A 19,824-nucleotide genomic window follows, 5' to 3' on the forward strand; every position below is an offset into this window, starting at 1 on the left:
AAATGCAAGCTGCCACAATGCTGTTGTAGTTGGCACAACAGTTCATCTCATGCTTCGTTGTCTGTAAAGCTTCTTTGCAAGTCCTTCATTGGGGGCACTGTTAAAATCCCTCGTGGCAGAATTTCCAAGTTTTTTTTTTGCAGAAGAGAAGCAAACGTTTTTCTCTCCCTCCGTATTTCTACCAGTGGCTAGTGAAACAAAGTACCTCAAAACTGACATATGCTCCACACTGTAATTCTGGTGGAGAAGTCACGGAGAATCGAATGAAGACATAGCAGGGAAGTGCTTGTTACCAGTTCTACTACACGTGCATCTGCTCCCGGTTCTGCTCTTCTCTTGATTAGCATTTTTCTATACCAGTTATTTTTTCTTATCCTTGCTGATATTTTAGCTTATACCTCTCAAGATACTCTCTAAATCTGAAGCTGTGGTCTTCTCCTTCCCATTAAAAAACTCAATTCTGACTTCCATTTTAAGCACCATAGGGCGATCAGCACCATTTGCTTTGCTTTAGAGAGGTGGAGAAAGAGCTCTCCCTTTTACTTCATATGCAGAAAAAAAACCGTATCTGACTTTCAAAGTCCCAACACCAAGCAGATGGGAGGCTTTCCCAGAATTTCCTGTTCATCAGTGCTTGGAGAACAACATCGGTTTTTCTGGATCAGCGTTCTCACTGTATCCATTCACAGCAAGAAGTGGCAAACAGAACCAGTTTCTTTTTCTTCCCATGTTCAAAGAGAGAATTTAGGAAGGAAAAAATATGTCAGTGACTTTGTGAGGTGTAGCTGATGGTACGTTTGATATCAGAGGTTAGGTGGGTTCTGTATTCTAAGAACCTGCTTGAACCTAGTCCTGAAATTTCATGTGGGTATGACTAGGCTCATACTAATAGTGCCATTGAAAGGTATATAGGAAATCAGTAAGGTTTGTCTTAGGAAAAGGTGTTACTTTGTGGAACTACTCATTGGAAGAGCGATGTGCGAAAACAGCAGCACCAAAAGACCTCAGATCTTGATGTCACCAACGTGACAGTGCCACCCTTTGCTATCAGGCTTAATCGAAGGCTGCTTTTTGACTGAGACATGTCTGTCTTAAAAATGCTGCTTGTGGTCAGTAGTTTAAGCAGCTGTAGCTGAAGATATAATAAAATAGTTGTTGCACAGTGGAATTGTTATGACTAACAGTAGTGATGTGGTTTTAGTACCCAGAGGCACCAATGAGCTGGTGGACTCTCCCCGTAGTAGGCACTGCTCAGTCCTTTTCGGCCTGGGCATGTGGTTAGATGTGAGTCAGGAGAACCACAGATTTTGTAGGGAAGTATAAATAAATCATTGTGACTCGCTTCGTGAGAACCAATGGAAGCCTAACAGCTACTGAATGTGTCAGCAAACGGGGGGGGGGGGGCAGCTGTATACAAGTTCAAAACGCAGATGATGTAATTGTCTGCGATGTGTCAGTTTTGTCATGGCTAATACAAGATCAAGTGCTGACAAAGGGCAGTGCAGAAGATACCCTGGCGTACGTGTAAATAGAAGAATACCTCTTTCACAGAAATGCGCTGAACTAACTCTTCACTTCAGGCAATTCAGTGACAGAACCATCTCTTTTGACCAAACGCACTTTCTTCTGTCTTTTATGTTCTAATTTATTCTCATCGTGTGCTATGAAGTCCTGCTTGGAGTGTCTTTTCTCAGCATAAAACTGTTTGTCAAATTTCTATTAAGCTTGAGGTGAAAAATTAATGAGCCATTCACTTCAGATATTTCAAAACTAATACTGCTCTATTATTAATGCAGCAGAAAGTCAAAGATGTGGGTATGTACAATTCTGGTTTGGTCTTCAGTAAGACTCTACTTTTCCCCTGTTTTGTGGGGGGACATCATTAAAACAGAGTTTCAGGTCATAGAAGGAATTATTTTAATGATTTTCCTCAGTAAACTTTTTAGGCAGTTGTATTAACTTTTTTGTTTTATCAGATCCTGGCAGAGGGTGACTTTAATAAACAGATAGTGATGGAATACAGTGTTCTGTCCAATCGTACTCTGAATCTGGAATTTAAATGAAAATGAACCGAAAGTTGATTCTTTCAGCACAAAAGTTTTAGAGAAGAATAAATAAAAGCCTAATTGCATAATACTGAGAAGTTGTTGGTAAAGCAATGTTCTTTTGACTAGAGAAGTATCACATTGTGACTATATCTCTTTTGTTCCATGTGCGCTGATTTTTCAGCCTTGGCAAAAGCCACTGAAGCAATGGTAAAATTGTACTTCAACCCAGAACTGAGTGGCATATGGTACAGAAGGATTACTGTTAAATTCTCCCGGTAAAAACTTCTCAGAAATCTCAGAATATGTTACCAATACCGTTACGTTAAGTGATAGGACACTATGAAACCAGCGGGTATCCCAGATTGAGCGGTGTGGAAACTGATGCTCAAGGTTTATGCTTGCATTGAAAAAGAGAACACAAAACACAGTAACTGCAAAAGTAGAAAAGTAGGCCTCAATTTCTATGCAGAAACTTTCTAAAGATTGCCTCTTTTTGTGCTCCTAAAATTAACTAAATAATTGATTAGCATATTTTTCTTCTTGCAATCCAGTATGTTCTCTAGAGTCTTCCTTAAATTAATAGCTGTTTTAGGCCTGGCACAGCTAGATTGTTAGACTTGCATAGAGGAAGCAATTCTGTTTCTTGGAAGATTTTCATGCTAGAAAACTAAATTTCATTACAAGCAAAATCTCAAATTTAAATTATTCTCAACGCATTTGTTGTGCTCACAGATCCTGAAAGCACTATGTGCTTCAAGGAGTCTGTCATCCCGCAGGGAAAGAGCAAGGAAGAATCTCGCAGTTCTTTCATTACGTTGGTTTCTTTGTGAAGTCGCAGTGCGCTGTTCTGCGGTTGGTACAGCACCAAGCCCGTGAGTCTTTAAAAACTCTGAATGATTGTGATTTTACTGGTAGCCCTGGAAATCTCCAGATTTTTTCAGTGCATGCTGTGTTTTACTGAGGCGATTTGTCTTGGCTCTTTCACTTTTGAAGTCTGATTACGATGTAGGTAGCTTTCCTCAGTCTCCTAAACAAGGTTCCCTAATGGCAACTAATAAAATGGCTGGCAGGGCGAAAGGAACGCTGTAATTTTTTTTTTCCTTAAAGCATTTTTTTAATATTAATTCCAATAGTGATTTTTTTATAACTAATTCAGGAACTTTGGTTACTAGAGAGTCATTTAGAAATCAGGCCTGGAAAAGATGTCAAGAGGTCATCTAATCTAGCACCTTCCCTCAGGGAGGGGATCAGCCATATCTACGTCATCCCTGACAGATGTTTGTTTAATCTTTTCTTTAAAGAGATTTCAGTTGTAGAGATTTTTACCACCTGACCAGGCAAGTCTTTATTAATTCCTCCAATTAGAAACAACTTCTTGCAGAAAGCTAAAATCTCTACATTTTAAATCTCTTTTTTTTTTTTCTTTTTTCTTTTTTTTTGGTCCCGTACTTCAGACTCCATCTTATATTCTTAAATGATTCATTTTTAGACATGGGAGGTTTTGTCACGTAAGTTGTTCTTGAAAGTGTATCTTTCACAGTTTATTCAGGTGTGAAGCTCGAGTTGTCGCTAGATAGAGAAAGGAGAGATGCTTTTCATCTGCAGCGTTTTGAGCTTCATTGCTCCTGTAATATGGTCTGCAGATTGACAAATAATAGGCAGAAAATAATGTCTCACTTACACGTCTCTGATGGACATTTTGGGATTCTTTTCGATTCCAGAAACAGACTCTCGAAGCTTCAGCAAACTGATTTTACCATCGATTTACTTGAACTAACAACTTTGAGGGATTTTCGACCTTGCCCGTATTTGATAAGACAAAACTTTTTCTAAGTTACCTTGTTCTGAACCAGTTCTACTTTCCTACCTAAAAATTTGTTCAATTCTTTCAAAGTGAACCCTGAAAATACTTCCACTGTGCATTAAAGCTGAACAACAGATTTATTTATTTATTTTTTATTTAAATGTTATGGCCTTGGTCGATTTTTGCATTATGATTAAAGGCATACTGTAAGGAGTCTCAGGAGCTTCTAGCACAAAAATATAACAAAAGACGGAGGACACGCATGGATTATTTTAGATTGCGGTTCAGTAACAATGCTCCTGAGCGCAATTTTCTAGAAATTTATTAGAACGTGTGCTGCTGATTTCTGATAGCTTCTTCCCTTTGTGACTGTAGTCGCACAGAATGTAAAGGATGCCTTCTGCTTGTAAAGTACTCCATGTCAACAGAAAATGTGGTATTTGTTTCACAGAGGTCTCGGGGAGAGGCCTGGTATTCTGAACCTCTGGTTGGAAGCTCGGAAATGATTCGGAATGGGCAGGTGTATTGGAACTTTGCAGGAGTTTTGCAGGTTGTTCTAGAGCTGGTTTCTGCCCTGTGCTATGAACCTTCTCTCCCTCCTGTGCTCCTGTGGTGGGCTTTCATCTGCAAGAGTATCCTCGCTTTCCGTGGAAAGAGATGGTGCCTTTATTAGGCCAGCTAAAATAGTTGAGAAAAACAGATGAGCTTTTTGTCCTGAAGTGCTTCAGAGCATTTCCATGTGCAGAATTTGCCTTTTTTTTTTTTCCTCGTTTCCCTCCAGTTCTGTCAGTAGGTCTCCCAAAATATCTCATGATCTCATCAGAAACCTTCCCGTGCTTAAATGTTGGACAGTCATGTCTATGGAAACTCATGGTTTTTCAGTTAAAGGGAGATTTTAAAACATGCATGAATCTGCTGATATTATAAGGTTTGTGCTGTGACTTCTTAAGATCATAGAGCTGTAAACAGAGTATTCTGATGCTTTCTGATCCTTACCTTCCTCCACTTGACATGTCTGTCTGTCTGTCTAGTACGCTCTTACTCCAGATCTCCTTCAGCTGACCTTCCATCACCGAAACACCCCTGCATGTATAAAATAAATTACAGCCACCTTAGCTGCACCGAACCCACTTCGAGTCAATGAGGAGATTGATCAGACAGTACTCTTTAAAAGAGGAAGGTGTATATTACATTTTTTAGGCTTTTTGGTATCCGCAGAGAAGCACGTCTCATCAAGTTGCCATTATATCATCAACATGCATCCTCCGTGGCGTGTTTCTTGCCAAAGTTCTCACAAAAGCTTGTTTGTGTGATAGCTCGCCCTTTAAACAGTTTAGTGCTAAGTAGCACAACTTCTGTAGCATTTAAACGTTTTGGCATCCCTAGCAAAACAAACAGCCTGATGAGTAGTAGCATCATTCAGTGCAGGCACATACTTAGGCATGATTTCAGGCTGGTTAAATGACTGCTCTTCCCTGTAAGGCTGTGCTCAGTTTTTACTTGAATTTGAAAGTTATTGCTGATCAGTAATTATGTTTTTCAGCCTCCTTAAATTACGCACCAATTTAATTTGTTGTGTTTAAGCAACACACAATCTAATATCTGCTTGGACTCTTTGACAGATTGTTTCTTGTGGAACTGCCCTTCAAATACTATAATATGTACGTGCAGTTTTGTGGTACATGTTCTAGAAGGGCTTTGGTTATTTTTTGGTAAGGTAAGTACAAAATAACGCTGCTTGTCTAAATCAAGTGTCTTAAGTTGTATGGTAGATATTTGCTTATTTTGTTTTGCTCATGCAGAAGAGAAATCTTCTGGTTTTCATTGACTAATTGCTGTTCTCTTTCTGTCATTTAAGATGGAAGCTACAGACACAATCTCCTGAATCTCACAACGCTGTTAGTACAACCAATTTCTGCAGTGCTTGCCAAAACACTCATTTCCTTACCTGAGGACACTGTCCAAAAGGATAGGTGTATTCCCCTCCAAATGCCAGCTACAGGTAATTCTTTTTAAATAATCTTTCCTTCTAGCTATGAAATATTCTTCAAGGCCTCCAAGTCCATTTTCTATCACTGTGTATAACTAAGAGGTTTAGCTGATTATGGGTATGTTTTGCTTAGTTGCTTTCTAGAAGAGACTAGGAACAATCTAAGAATTTCACTCCCAAAATCTGATCAATGGAAGTTTTGGGTTAAAAAAAAAAGTCTCTTAGTAAAAGGCATTAAGCTTTAATTCTTAATATTGACTTAAATCCCCCTCTGTCTAGATACCATCACCAGAGAGATTTTGCTAGTGCTGTAGAATGGTTTGTTAGGCCTTGTTGTACTACTAAGAATGTGATTTTAACATTAAGGCACGACTAGTGGTATTAAAGTTATTCTGTGTCTTTTGTCTGCCTGTGGCATAATAATGCTATCACTCTATCAGTTCCTTAAGTTGTATCTGCTGTAGGATAAACAATGTATTGTCTGAACCTTCAAGCACCTTTTCCTCCAAGTTTCACCAGGAAAACAGTCATCATGATAAGAACAAATACCTTGCGTAGAGCTAGATATAATGAAGGGATGCATTCAGAGCATCTCTTCAGAGATAATGCCGTTAGCAAAGTCATACAGATTATTGCTTGAACAAACTCGCTGCTGATGTGGGGGAAAAAGTGAGAAGAGTCTTCTAGCAAAGATACTGCCCGGTGTTTCAGTGAAGGAAGGAACACCTTCCAGCTAACGTTCCAGATGAGACGCGTGTTTAAACAGTAACTCTGTCTTGACATTTGTTTCGTACTAGTCTATCTTTCACTGGAAAAAAACGCAGAGAAAATGGTGTACTTTACCATTTTGCCTGTTTAAATGAATTGATTTTGAAGCAGTGGTCTTCGAAGGGGGAGGCATAAGAAGTTAGCCCCTGTATCCTGTGCTAAATGCAGTGATGAGAACAGTAACAGCAGATTTTAAGGGCAGCCATTGTCCTATCTCATATGTGCTGTGTCACTTGTTTATAGCTTTTGGAAAGCTCTTGTGGAATAGGAATACAATACAACAAGTCATAAAAAAGGTTGATTAATTTTATGACTTGTGTTAGTGTTTGTAGTTATACACACTAAAAAGAAAGGCAGAAAGACCTTGCGCTCCATGGCTTTAAGCTGTTGTGGTTAGGCAGGACTATTGCTCTCCATGCATGGCTGAGTAGGTATTTTAAACACAAACTCATCTTCCCCACAACCAGCGGAAAAAGGCTATATAAATGGGGAAAGGTCATTTTGGAAGGGACAAGTGCTTAACCGTGCCAGGTAGGGTGCGTGAAGCTTGGTAGCATTGGCATTTTCAACAGCTGAAGCGCCTGAAGGAAAGCCTGAATTTGGGCTGGCAAATGCCGCTTGTTTAGGAGAGACAAAAGGCTGCACTGTCTCTGTTTCTCAAAAAGCTTTATGTGGAGGCTGCAGGACAGAATCACCCGAAGACTAGCTTATTCTACTTCTGTGGCAGGTGTGGCACGTCAGCTTTATTTGCCTGAGAAGGCAGGAATTCTGTGTGGTGGAAAATTTCTGGAAAGAAGGAATTTCCGAGCTAGCAGTCCTGTAAGAGCCAATCCATGTCTGTCTTACTCTGGGTGAACACAATAGCTGTGTTCGATTGCATGTAAAGCTCCTGCAGCACAGTAACCTATGTGGGATTTTTTTTTTTTTTTTTTTAAATCTTAATCTATTGAGCAAATAAGGGTCTATAATAAATAGCCTGGCACAATTCTGTAATGCATTACGATATATTTTGCCTTGAAATAATGGTGAAAGTATAGATGTGCCAGTGCATAGGGTGTGCTGAAGCATTCAGTAGCAGCCGTATGGAAGAGATAAAAGGCTAGTCTCATGAAAAGAATCTTGTATGACTATTTAATAATGATAGCGAAAGAGAAATGCTGAACAGAGCAATGCATATGAGAACAGTGAAGGCTGAATTTGCAGTCTTCCTGTGGATTTGAAGAAGCTGAAGAAAGAGGTTTCACTTCTGACGTAGAAGTCATCACTTATCTGTCAAAAGAGGTGAATGAGCAATTCACATGATTGGTTAGCTTAAAATTTGTTAGAATAAAATGATCATCATTCTCTCATCAGTATGTTTCAAAAAGCTGAACAGCAGATTCATCAGGAATGATTAAACATTTAGATATAGTTTTCTCCCATTGCCTCTTTTTTCCCTTAGCCTTGCAGTTTTGAAGAGACGTAATGTGACAGAGGGAGTGGGAGGATGCGGAGAGACATCTGAGACATAGCAAATGCTTAGAACCTACAAAGTGAATAGTGAGAATTGAAGTTAGCTGTTAGTTTTGTGTTAGTTCAAGTTCGTAATTAGATGTGCTTTTTGTTCAGTATGGTGCATTGTTGTTAATCCTCATTAATCTGAAATTCGGTGCTCCCACAAACTTCTTCCAAAAAAAAATTAGCAATTAGGAGGAACTTGAGTGAAGTTTTATTGAAAAGCTGTACACTTTTTTTTACAGAATATAACTAAGATATTTGCTAGAACACTGTGAAGATTGCCATAAAACTGAAGCACTCCTATAAACATAAATGAAGAACGTCTTGCTGTGTTGCAGTAAACTTTCTTTGTTGTTTGCTAAATGATCTGCCAGTTGGTAGATTTCGGTCAGGGGCAAATCCTGCCTTTTTAGTGACTCTCTTGAGTATTTAAAGTAGTCCTATCTAGTAGAATTTAATTTACAAAGTGTTTTTCATCACTAACAACCATATACTCTGGTGTTAAATGGAAGTCTGATAGCCTGGAAGTCTCGTAGTTAAAAACCCTAGCGATACGTGTCTGATTTTTTTCATTGACTTTAAGTGTGAATTTTCATACGCATGATTTGCATCTGAGAAGACAGAAGAGGAGGAAGATTTGGGGTTTCACTAGTGATCAATCTCCAGCTGTCTGTGGCAGAAGAGCAGACCTGAGGATTTCACAGATCAACTTACATGATTAAATAGCTTTTGCTGTCATATGGTACATAAGGAAAAAGGTGTCGTATTTTTCAGAGGATGCATGGAACCCTGAGGAATTTGAGTTGCCAGACTTGTAAACAGGGAGATCAAAGGGATATTGCCTGAAAGGTTCTCAACAGAATTCCTTTCTAGGACTTAGGAAAAATTAGATAACACAGTATGTGAGGAAATCTGTTCACATGGCTAAGTAGCTGTTTAAAATCAGAGGAAACAATAAGTAAAATAAAAATGGTTTTTAAAAGTGAAGAGATGGAGATAGTCACCAACAGAGGCAGGGGTATGTGCTGGGAGGTGTTCAAGTTATTCATAAATGGCTATTAATAAAGGTCCCTTTCCCTCCTTCCTCTTCAGCCACAGGATACTGTGCATGCTAAAAATTTACGAGTCTTAAATTTACATGAGTTTAAAATTCATTGAGGAAAAGACCAATCAAAAGAGCTGAAACACACACAGCCTCTCCCCCACTCCCTGCCAGTTAACTGCCGACAAGGCACTGGACAGCACAATACCGTGTTAGGAAAGCATCCTATTCTTACGTTCTTCTCCACATACATGCTGTTGGTCGCTCTTGGGGATCAGGGCTAGATGGCTGGCTGGGCTGGCCCAGTATGCCTGAGCAGCGTAACTCAAATTACAGGAAGTATAACGCAAGCATTTATGCATTGATCTCACTTAAAAGCTTCTAAGTTTCTTCAGCCGACTGATGTTTAAATTCAACCCTATTTCTCTCTTTGTTTAGATCAACCAGGATCACTGAGGGTGTATTATTTCATAAAATATCGCTGGACTTAACACACACAGAAGATGGTCCCATTTCTTATGAGCCCTTAAATGCCTTTTGCTGTGGAGTAGGTGCAGTTATTTATATTTTAACTTATCAAATAGAAACACCAACGCATGTATAGTTCAAGTAACTTGAATGGTGTCAAACACTATGTGAATAATAGAGCCAGGTATGCAAAGACTCCCAGCCACTCTGCTATTGCCAGTAAAATGACTCAGATCAAAATGCTTTTTAGGTAGAATCATTTGATCTTTTGTAACCTTTTTTAGCCTACATAATACAGTCATTGATCAACACTGAATCATCTTAATGACTGCAGTGCAAAACATCATTATAGGCTGCAAACAAATCCACATCCTCTACCAAAAAGGGTGAGAGTGGAAGTGGAACGGATAACAAGAAGTGCCTGTTACTGGAAAGGTTTGTAGCATAACATGAAGAATTTTTGTAAGACTTTGAACATCTATTTTACACAGTTCCACATGTCATGGTTATTACACTGAGCTTTATAGTCAACTCTGATCATGTGAATTTTGAATCATTATTTATATGAAAGGAATAATTGGAAGAGTCCTTAGTTTCCATATTATACAATCATCGCCCAAGACAAATAAAGTCCTCTGCCAAGCACTGCACTACTGCAAATCAAGCCTGTCGTCCTTTCCGTCGGAGGAAGGGAATGAAAAGATAAAGGATATATATATCCTCCTATTAGGCTACAGCCTTGTGGTGGTGTTATATGCGTTTCTCCTTCATAGCTCGCTACCTGTCAGAGAAAAGAGAGAGTACCATATTAATAAACTCTGGCTGCGCCATCGTGCACTATGATACCAATATGCAAAGCATCCCATAATTTCTAGGTATTTGCACTAAGCTAAACATAAATCCAAGAAAACAAGCAGAGAAAGGCGCCAGCGTATTGCGTGGCAGCGCACGGTACTGTATCGAGCAAACTGGAATTCATTGTACCCAGCAGTGGCAATACGATGATGTTCTGCAGATGCTGGCCTCGCAGAGAAGTGCGCGCTCGTCGGGGAAGTCGGATGTCGTACCCACGTGCTGTATATTAAAACTTACAAACATTTACATTAATACTCTTGGGGTTTTTTTTAGTGATTCCGTTAAATTCTATTCTCTTTTTAGATAGCAGCTCATGAAAAGAATTAAGCGTAAACTGTGTGAAGCATTTTTTTGTCTGTTCTCTCTACTCCTACCTGAAGCCCCAAGAGTTTTTATACCACAATTGTGACTGATAAAGATGCATTTCCAGAATTCTGTTCTGCGCCGTTACTTTTCTGTGTGATGCTTTGTTTTTGATTGCTGTTAACGGGTAAAGAATCTCTCAAAATAGGGTGAGATTATGAAATTCAACTGTACAATACGAAGAATTCTCAAAATCCATAACTATTTTTGATACTGAGTGTGACACACTTATTCTGTATTGCATTAGGCCATCCCAGTTTAGAGCCTCCTTAAAGGACCTTATTCTAGATATTGCTTATTTTCAAAAGCTTTTCATCTGAATGGATTTATTGTTCAATTCCATGTTGTAGGTTAGAAAATATGATCAAATAGCAAAAAGTTTATTCATTAAGCTCTTCAGACCAAGATTAGGCTTAAGGACTCAGGGCCTACGAATATCCATTTAAAAAGGAAGCAACATAGTCTGTTAATCAAATAAAAATCTAGTAGGAAAAGAAATTAGGGATACTAGATTTCAAAGAGACTGGGTCTAGACGATGTACTGTTTATATCAAAAACAAAAAAAAAACAGTAAAGGCTTTTTGTTACAGGGACATCTGTTTAGGAGTTTTGACATATTTCTGCAGAAATAATTTTATAATTCAACAATTCTGTACATTGTCACAGATTCGGAATTGATTTTTGCATATGCAGTTTGATAGTGTCGCACAAGATTTTTTCAGAGGTAATATGTAAGTTGTTAAGTACGTACTATTTTATAAGTTTATCTGCTTTTGTAAGTATGTAATTTATGTTGCGTAGAGTATTTTTGGTATGTCAGTTATATTGTTACGTTAATGCTTATGACGCTTATATTTCTTCATTTAAAGTCCTCTGGTTGAAAACTGATTTAAAGTATCAGGAGTAGATAGGGTTTTGCACTCAAATTGACATGATGAAATACTGAGAACTAACTAAAATATATTTTTCTCAGTCCGGTAAGTTTTTAAAAGCCCATTAACTAGGCAGCCTAATATGGTAGTAGTAGCTCGGAAGTTTACCCAGTTGTTCCAAAAACTGTCTAATGAAAAAAAAGCATTTGTTTCAGATGACAGCAAAATCTGCTGTTATATGTGTATTAATATATACTTATCATATTGGTGTATTTAACAGGTTCTTGCAAATCTTAAGTACTAGTCCCTATTATTCTGTACAGTAGCACCAACAGAATATAAGAAATCTATGGCTTATTTGATTATTTGTTGGATGCAAATACCTGATGGTGTTTCTACACTGAGTGCAGTTAGTTCTTACTCTGTCATTGTGTTCTGTGGTATTTGATATTACTTTGAAGCCTCAGGTCCTGGGGCAAATAGCTTTATGAAAACTGCAGCTTTCATTATGAAAACCATTATTAGCCTTCAGGGGTGTCTGAAAAGCTTGCTAGTGTGTGCTCAGAAAGCTAGTGGTGGAGTTGTTAGAGCCTGACCTAAGGCTTTTTGAATGACTGGAACTTTTTGTCCTGATTACCTCAGCTGAATTAGTGCCCCCTAAGTAACATGGCCATGGATGTTAGAAAGCTTTACTTTAACTGTGATTTCAAACGGATGTCTTTTTATTCAGGTGTGGTTTATGTTGATTTCAGCAGGAATCGGGGGAGGTTTAGGTTGAATATGAGGGAAAATGTCTTCACTGCCAGAGTGGTCAGGCCCTGGCACAGGCTGCCCAGAGAGGTGGGGGAGTCACCGTCCCTGGGGGTATTTAAAAGACATGTAGACGTGGCACTTCAGGGCATGGTTTAGGAGGCCTGGGGGTGTTGGGTTGATGGTTGGACCTGATGATCCTTAGAGGTCTTTTCCCACCTTAATGATTCTGTGATTCTATATTCAAGCTAAAAACTGGGTTACTTGAAGTTACTCAATGTACCTTGTTTCTGCAGCCTTCTGAAATAACTTCTGCTTTTAAGATCCAAGAACTCTATTATCAAAATGCATTAATTCAGTTAGTACTTGATACTTATGTACTGGGGTTAACAGTGCATGTAGGGAAACTTTTGTGCATGAGTAGCAAAAATCGTGTCAGCTGAGTTCTATTTTCAAACCTGAGTCCCTAATGATGCTTTTTAAAACCCTGTACTGAAAGGAATGTCCAGAAAACTGTCTGATTTTAGGTGTTTAGTATGATCAGGGTTCAATAATTTAACTGACATGTTTGAAAATAGGGCTCAAACTTATACTCCTCTCTGTTGGTATGAGCTTGGGATAAGGTTAAAAGCAAAAAAAGGAATAAAACATAACTCATTTTTCAGGCTACAGTTAGTACGTTTTGCTCATCTGAAGTTCTAAAACTGTCATTAAAAAGAGTGGGAAATAACCATGCATTTCTAAAAATAACTATGTAATTGTGAGAGGAGAAGGTGGTGGTTTGGTATGAGGCAATTTACAGATTTCAAGTCAAGGGATAAACAAATAAAAATATTGACAATAAATAATTATCTGTTCTGCTATTTCAGAAGTAGCTTTTGGCTTACATAAACTCAAAGTGTATCCCAAATACTGTTAAGCTATGGTCGCCTCATACTTTTCCAGAGAATACAGAAAAGAGAAAGTTATCAAAATCTTTAAAATATGGCATTAGGTAGAGAGGTTTGTTGTCAGAATTGTTTAAAGGGGTTTAAATTTCGCTCCTGCTGCGTACTCCAAAGAGTGGTGTCAGCCTTTTCATCGGGGGTACCAAGCCATTAAGCCCAAGTCACTCTAAGCTGACTATTGTGTTACATCCCTTTACCTGGAATATCTGATTTCAGAATATGTGTGTTGCCAGAAGTTAATTTCCGACGTCTTTATTGTCAGCTGAAGACTGGATAGCTGATGTTGATGAAGGGAAAACGGTTGAGTCAGTTGTCTTCAAAAGGATTTATCTTCTTTTGGTCCGAAATGGGGCCCAAAGGAACATATATCTAAAGTGGTGTAGGGTTAGAAAAGGAAAGGAAATCGATTTTGGCTTGAAAAATTTTTTTACGCAGAGTAAATTGGCTCTAGAATGGTTGTAGGTGAGAAACAGCAGCAAGAAGTAGCTTGCATAGTATAGCTTAAATTTAAACCACTTAATCAACATGGAAGCCAGGAGCTGTTTTCACATAGTTTTAAAAAGGGGAAAAAAAGAACATAGGGGACAGTACAGTGCTGGGAACATTTTGGATTAATTTTTTTTTTTTTAATGAAACATTTTATAAAAATTCTAGAATAATATCTGTAGATATGTAGAACAAACAGAATTAATCATCGCGTGGTGTTAACAAACCTTACAGTAACTTACGTCGGAAGGGCAAAGTTAATTGCAACTCGAACCCCAGCATATGCGTGACAGATCCAAATATTAAGTCACTGCAATTGGTTATTGCAAGAGCGTGGTGCGGTTTGTCTTTAGTTAGCTCTGCTGGACTTGCATTTTCTTTGCTGTTGCGTTCTAGCAAAACCAGAGTTGCCACGTAGAGGACAGATCTGTTGATGACAGGAGGGTTTGTCTGAGTAAAAAGAAGAATAAATATTGCTAGTACATTTTTAAAAAAAAAAACAAAGATCCTGGCAGTTGGTTTGCTTTTTTCAAACATCAATGAAGACTAGCGAATGAAAATATACTGGGTTTTATTTTAAGAGAATTTTAAAGTAAATTTACCAGACGAAGTACCAGCAAATGAACCTTGAAGAACAGTATCATAGAGATGTATTGTTTTTATTTTACATGTTGCAGTAAACTCCCCGCTTGCATATTCCGCACATCTCGGGAAACAAAGCCAGCAAACAAACTGTTAGAAATACATCTGTGGGAGGATAATAGCCTGGGAGATATAGAGCAAAATGATGCGTGGAATATTTTAGGTTTGGTCTGTGACAGTTGGGATACGGACATTGAAGGAATTCTGGCTCAAAGGTGCCTTTAACCACAGGTCTGCCGGGGGGCGGCGCAGGGCTCTGGCTGAAGGAGACCCTCCCTGAAGGTGTAGGGTGGCACAGTGCTTCTCGTCAGGCAATCGCTAGCATTTAAGTCGGAGCGCTTTAAGGCGTTTTCACTTTTCTCTGATAGAAGTTACGACCTTTCAGGCGAGATGAACGTTAATACAGTCTATTACAATGCAAACCAAACGTTGTAAAGGTATGAGCAGCTCCCTGTCGTTGGTTGTTTTGTTTCCCTTGCCACAAACTGCCGGAGTTGGTACGGTTAGTGGGTTCCACCTGGGGGACAGAGGCAATGGCAGTAATTCTCAGCAAAGGACAGTGAATTTGTTTCTCTAAGCTCTCTTGACTCAGACATTTACTTTTCTCTGGCTTTATCCAGCGCTACAGTCTCAGCTGGCACAGCAGCCCTGGCAAGGCCCTTACATTTTGGCAGGTTTTAGAATGTTTCTGCCTTTGTATTTACACACACTCAGATGATACCAGCTAAGCCAACAAAAGCCGCCGTCTGTTGGCATAAAAGTTCACAAGGATATCGCCAATGGCTATGCTGGCAGAGTGATTAGTAATGCAGAGGTCTAACTTTTCCCATCTGATTTAGCGTAAGGGGTTTTCTCCAGGAGAACAGCGTAATACAAACCAGGTGTAATATTGTGAATGTTATTGAAAGATTGACCTGGGTGAAGGATTAGGTGAGAAAAATCTATAAAGATTAAGACAAATTTCCTTATCACAGAATTATGTAAATCCTACTCTTTTTAAATTCCTTTTTGTGTTGTATTCTGGCAGCGATTAAGGGGTGAATTTGAGTGATCTTTTAACTCCATGAGTAGAGATCTCTTCTGAGATTCCAGCTTTGAACCCTGCTACTAAAGTGGAACTGAGAAAGTAACGTAATATTTCATGTTTTAAACCCTGGTTCCTTTTCAGTATCTTTTTTTTCCTTTGCTTTTACTTTTTTATTTTTTTTAATGTGTGTGGAACTTATATCTGCATCCTGTAGATCTCCTGGCTGAATAAACAAGTTTATCATTGTCTTTTTTCTTTTCTTTTTATCTTTTAACAGGCAAAAAAATAATCAGTCTGAATATTCAGTCAGTCACAACATACAAGACAATTTCTAATGTTATTGGGTATTTGAAAGGAACTGTTTTTCCTGGTAAGTAGCCCATTATAATTTGTGTCGATGATCTGTTTCATGATGGCTGGGAGTCGTAGCTGGGATCAGGGTTCTATTTTGCCAGATAATGCACTAATACAGAGGAAGGAGAGCGCTTCATAGTCATTTTGAGATTTGATTTATGGCAAAACAGAACATAAAGGTTAAATGGAGAGTAAGCTCAAGGGGATATTATAGTCACAATAAGCATATTTTTACACAACAGATGGGAATTACAGGTAGGCCATAGAGAGTATTAGTACTTTATGCCAAGTAATTATGTTGGTGGTTTTAATTTTAGGGTGTACTGTATTGCATGATTTGAATTAATACGCGAGCTGCCTGTACAACTTTAGAAACGGTTTGGATTTTTTTTCTTAATGTTAGCAGAACTTTGAGATTAATAAAACTCTGCTTCAAGTCCAGAACATCCCTACATAATTCAGGTGTCTCACCGAAACCAAGATGTGGGAAGCATGATCTCTGGCTTAGTTAAGAATCTAGTATCAAATGTGATCATAGTGTACAAAAATCTGGGACTAAATTCTTAACCACGCTTGCAGCAGCCTTATTTTGTGTTACAATCATGACTTAAGCTAGTTTTATACAAGTCTATGAATAATAATTACTGTTCTGTATGTCTGAGAATTAAACAATAAGATTCTAAGCGCAACTGTGACATGAACCACAAACCCCCTCCCTACTTTGATGCTGTATGTAGATAATACGATGATCAGGACATCATAGCAATGAAGATCATTTTGAGTTTCTTCTGCCTGCGAGTGAATTTGCCTAAAAGCTGAAGGGATTCTGCAACATGAACAAACACTGTTGCTGGCTACTTAGTGCACAGTGATGTAGAGCCAGTCAGGTTCCCCAGTGCAGGGACATCATCATCAAAACGTCATCACCACGCTGGCCTTTATTCATACTCTTTTACTAGGTTCAAAAGAAAGGCTGCAAATTTATCTCCAGTCCCTTAGGAGGTGGGCCAGTCATTCCATGTTCTAAGTGATGGAATGAAGGAGGTGGAGAAGATTTAAGGTTATTCCAGTTAGTGAAATGGCGACTGAGTTTTGTGTGTGCTGAACGCTCTACTTTTCACCAATTTTTTTTAAAAACAACATAGAAAACAATTAGCACAGTGCATTTAATTTCAGTAAAGGATTTAATTTCCGTCAGGAATTTGAGGTTACTACTCTACTATTGCTAATGTTTTGCAATAGCTGTCATGGAATCTGAAAGGTAGAAACTGCCATGTTTAGACATAATGTCTACTGAGTTGTGGAATAGAAGCAAGATAAATCATCTGAAGAATGCACCAGTTTCTGTTTAATAAATTCTTTATCTTCTCTATACCTAAATCTTTCATCATATTATTGCGTTCTTAATAAGAAGCTACTTTTTAAATGTATGTCAGTATACGCTTAACTTGAAGAATTTCAGGACATATAATCAAGTGAAGGCAGTAGCACTGCCCAGATGGCAACAGTTTGTCCCGTAAATGTCTTGCTGAGCAAGGGCTGTAGCAGCTGCCTTCCAACGTAGGCACAAGTTCAGCACGTAATGTATTATGGGTAACATTTTGCACAGAATCAATGTTAAACCTTTGTTTCTCTCTCTGCTCTTCCTGGTTGATACTATAGCCATGCCCACTCCACTGATTTGAATACTTAATGTTTTCATGGCATTGATTCTCTGTCCTTTTGACGGGGTTTTGGTAGTTTCATACATCTGAAAGCTTCACCTTTCTGTTCCCAGAAAAGCAGAAAGAAAGCCAAATTTCTTTAGTACTTAATGAAAGACCAGAGCATCACCAACCATGGATTTTTATTTTTTATTTTCCTTAAAGGCCTCCTAACACACACACACACACACACATGCGCACACACACACATATATATATCTATGTAATGGTGAACTTATTCAACATTTGATCTGAGGACTAACAATGAGCATCTGAAATCCAGTCAAAATATTAAAAGATTTAGGAGCAGAGGAGATACAATATTTGGTAGCCTTTTAAAACCTGGAAAACATAATACTGGTTTTGTAGCTCTATTGGACATGGTTGAACATGGGGCATATAACATTAGAAGGCAGAATAAAGTCACACTTTTTTTATGATAAATTCCTGCTGTCCAGCCCATCACTGCCCAGAACACTACACAGTCTTATCACTTTCATAAGTATCTGATGGATATTTTTTCTCTCTCTCTAGTCCTTTCTTTCTCTTTTTTCTTACCATGTGATCTCTTTCTCTACATGCTTCAGCAAATGATTATGAGAAAAGACAGCTGCTGCCTCTGTAAGCATGACCATCCTTTCTCCTATGCTTTCCCTATGGTCATTTGCTTCAGGGTATTGCCTCTCTTCGAGGGAGAGATGTGCAGAGATGAAGAATTTCAAAGGAGGCACCAGCTGTTACGTTTTACCCCTGTTCGTTCAGCTGGCATCTCCTACAGTAAGTTGCTGCTTGTAGATTTCTTCTCCATCAAAATGTCCTATGCTGTTTTACAGAAGGTCTCTCCGCTCCCCATCACACAGGCTGTTCACAGGCTGAACAGACGTTATAATACAGAGCAAGCATTGATCCTGTCTGATCACCCTGTGCTAGTGGCACTTCCTCTAACAACCTAGAAGCCTGTAAGGCCATGCATTTCTGTTCCCAGTTGCTAACATTAATTGAGTTGAAGATGCTATGGTTTTTCACTGTCAGTGCAACCTATAATTAGATGTCTCATGATGCAACACACAAGTTGCAAAATTATGTGATTTAGATTGCATTTTGCTACGTGAAATTATTATGGTTGCTTAAATTTACATTTTGCGTATCTGCTTTTAGAAAGAAAATTTAATTTACATACCTATACACCCCCCAGGCAGTTGACTGAAGATTTTGTTATAGGTACGTTACAGATCCCCTGTTTGTAAAGCACTTTTGGTTCCTTATAAAACAACATCGCCATGTATTTTGTGGAACAAAACTGATAAAAGTCCAGTTTGATAGAGAATGTTTTTATAATTAAAGTATGCTGGTGTTCAGTTAAAATTGTTTCTAGTCAGCTGTCGCTGCAAAAAATATGAGGTAGATATTTAATTTTATAAGCAATATAAAAAAGCGGGCATTTTACCACCTGTGTGCTGCTGCATTCCAGTGTACTGGCAACAGTGAAGAGTGAATCCCCTCGGATAAAGAAAGAACGCTGTCAGAAACCCAATAATTTTTGTGCCTTTTGGAACCCAAATGACACCCCGAGATCGTTGTGGATCTGGCATCGCTTGATAACTGTTCTTCTGTTCTCTGTCATATCCTGAAATATGGAAAGAACACCTTTGACAGTCTAGATCTGGACCAGAAAGAGACTGCACTAAATATCAGAACACAATTCCTGAGCAGTCCTTCAAAGAGGCTTCGGCTGAGAATTCAGCTCACGCTGGAGGTCTGATAGTTTCATAAGTCATTCAGCATAACTCCGCTTAGACTTCTTGACAGGCGTCAGTCACACCAGCCGTTCACGTTGTTTCATACCACATCATCCTTTTGGAATAAAATAAGGTTCTTTGCACTTGTGAGTTAGTGTTTAGATTATATATTATGCCTCGAGAGACGAAGATTTCATTTAATTTCTCTGGAAAGAAAAAAAAAATGTGGGTTTTTCTCTGGAGGACCGTAGGCATGATCTTTATTTCAGGTTGAAACTTCTCGCTTTTCATTTTATAAAATACTTTCTTCCAGTATCATCAGGGTTGCTAGGTCTGACTTACCGTTTCTGTATCATTCATTATCTCTATTCCTCTGTCATGTCTCCTCTCTAAACCTGCAGTCCAGGTCTTTTCAATGTCTCCTTACATGGAAGTCTAAGTCCTGATAAATAACCGTTCTGGTTGCCAG

The 19,824-nt window shown here is 38.6% G+C and overlaps 1 protein-coding gene across 10 annotated transcripts in view; it reads left to right on the forward strand.

The window, feature by feature from the left end:
- The window catches only part of NAALADL2 (N-acetylated alpha-linked acidic dipeptidase like 2), a 502,547-nt gene that overhangs the window by 353,841 nt on the left and 128,882 nt on the right, over positions 1-19,824 (forward strand). For all 10 annotated transcript variants that reach the window (XM_064458021.1, XM_064458019.1, XM_064458018.1 and 7 more), the window contains 2 exons: positions 5,711-5,854; positions 15,837-15,929. In XM_064458021.1, the coding sequence (XP_064314091.1) occupies positions 5,711-5,854; positions 15,837-15,929 (237 nt within the window). The remainder of the gene's footprint in view (positions 1-5,710; positions 5,855-15,836; positions 15,930-19,824) is intronic.

Source organism: Phalacrocorax carbo, chromosome 7, assembly GCF_963921805.1.
Source record: "Phalacrocorax carbo chromosome 7, bPhaCar2.1, whole genome shotgun sequence".
NCBI lineage: Eukaryota > Metazoa > Chordata > Aves > Suliformes > Phalacrocoracidae > Phalacrocorax > Phalacrocorax carbo.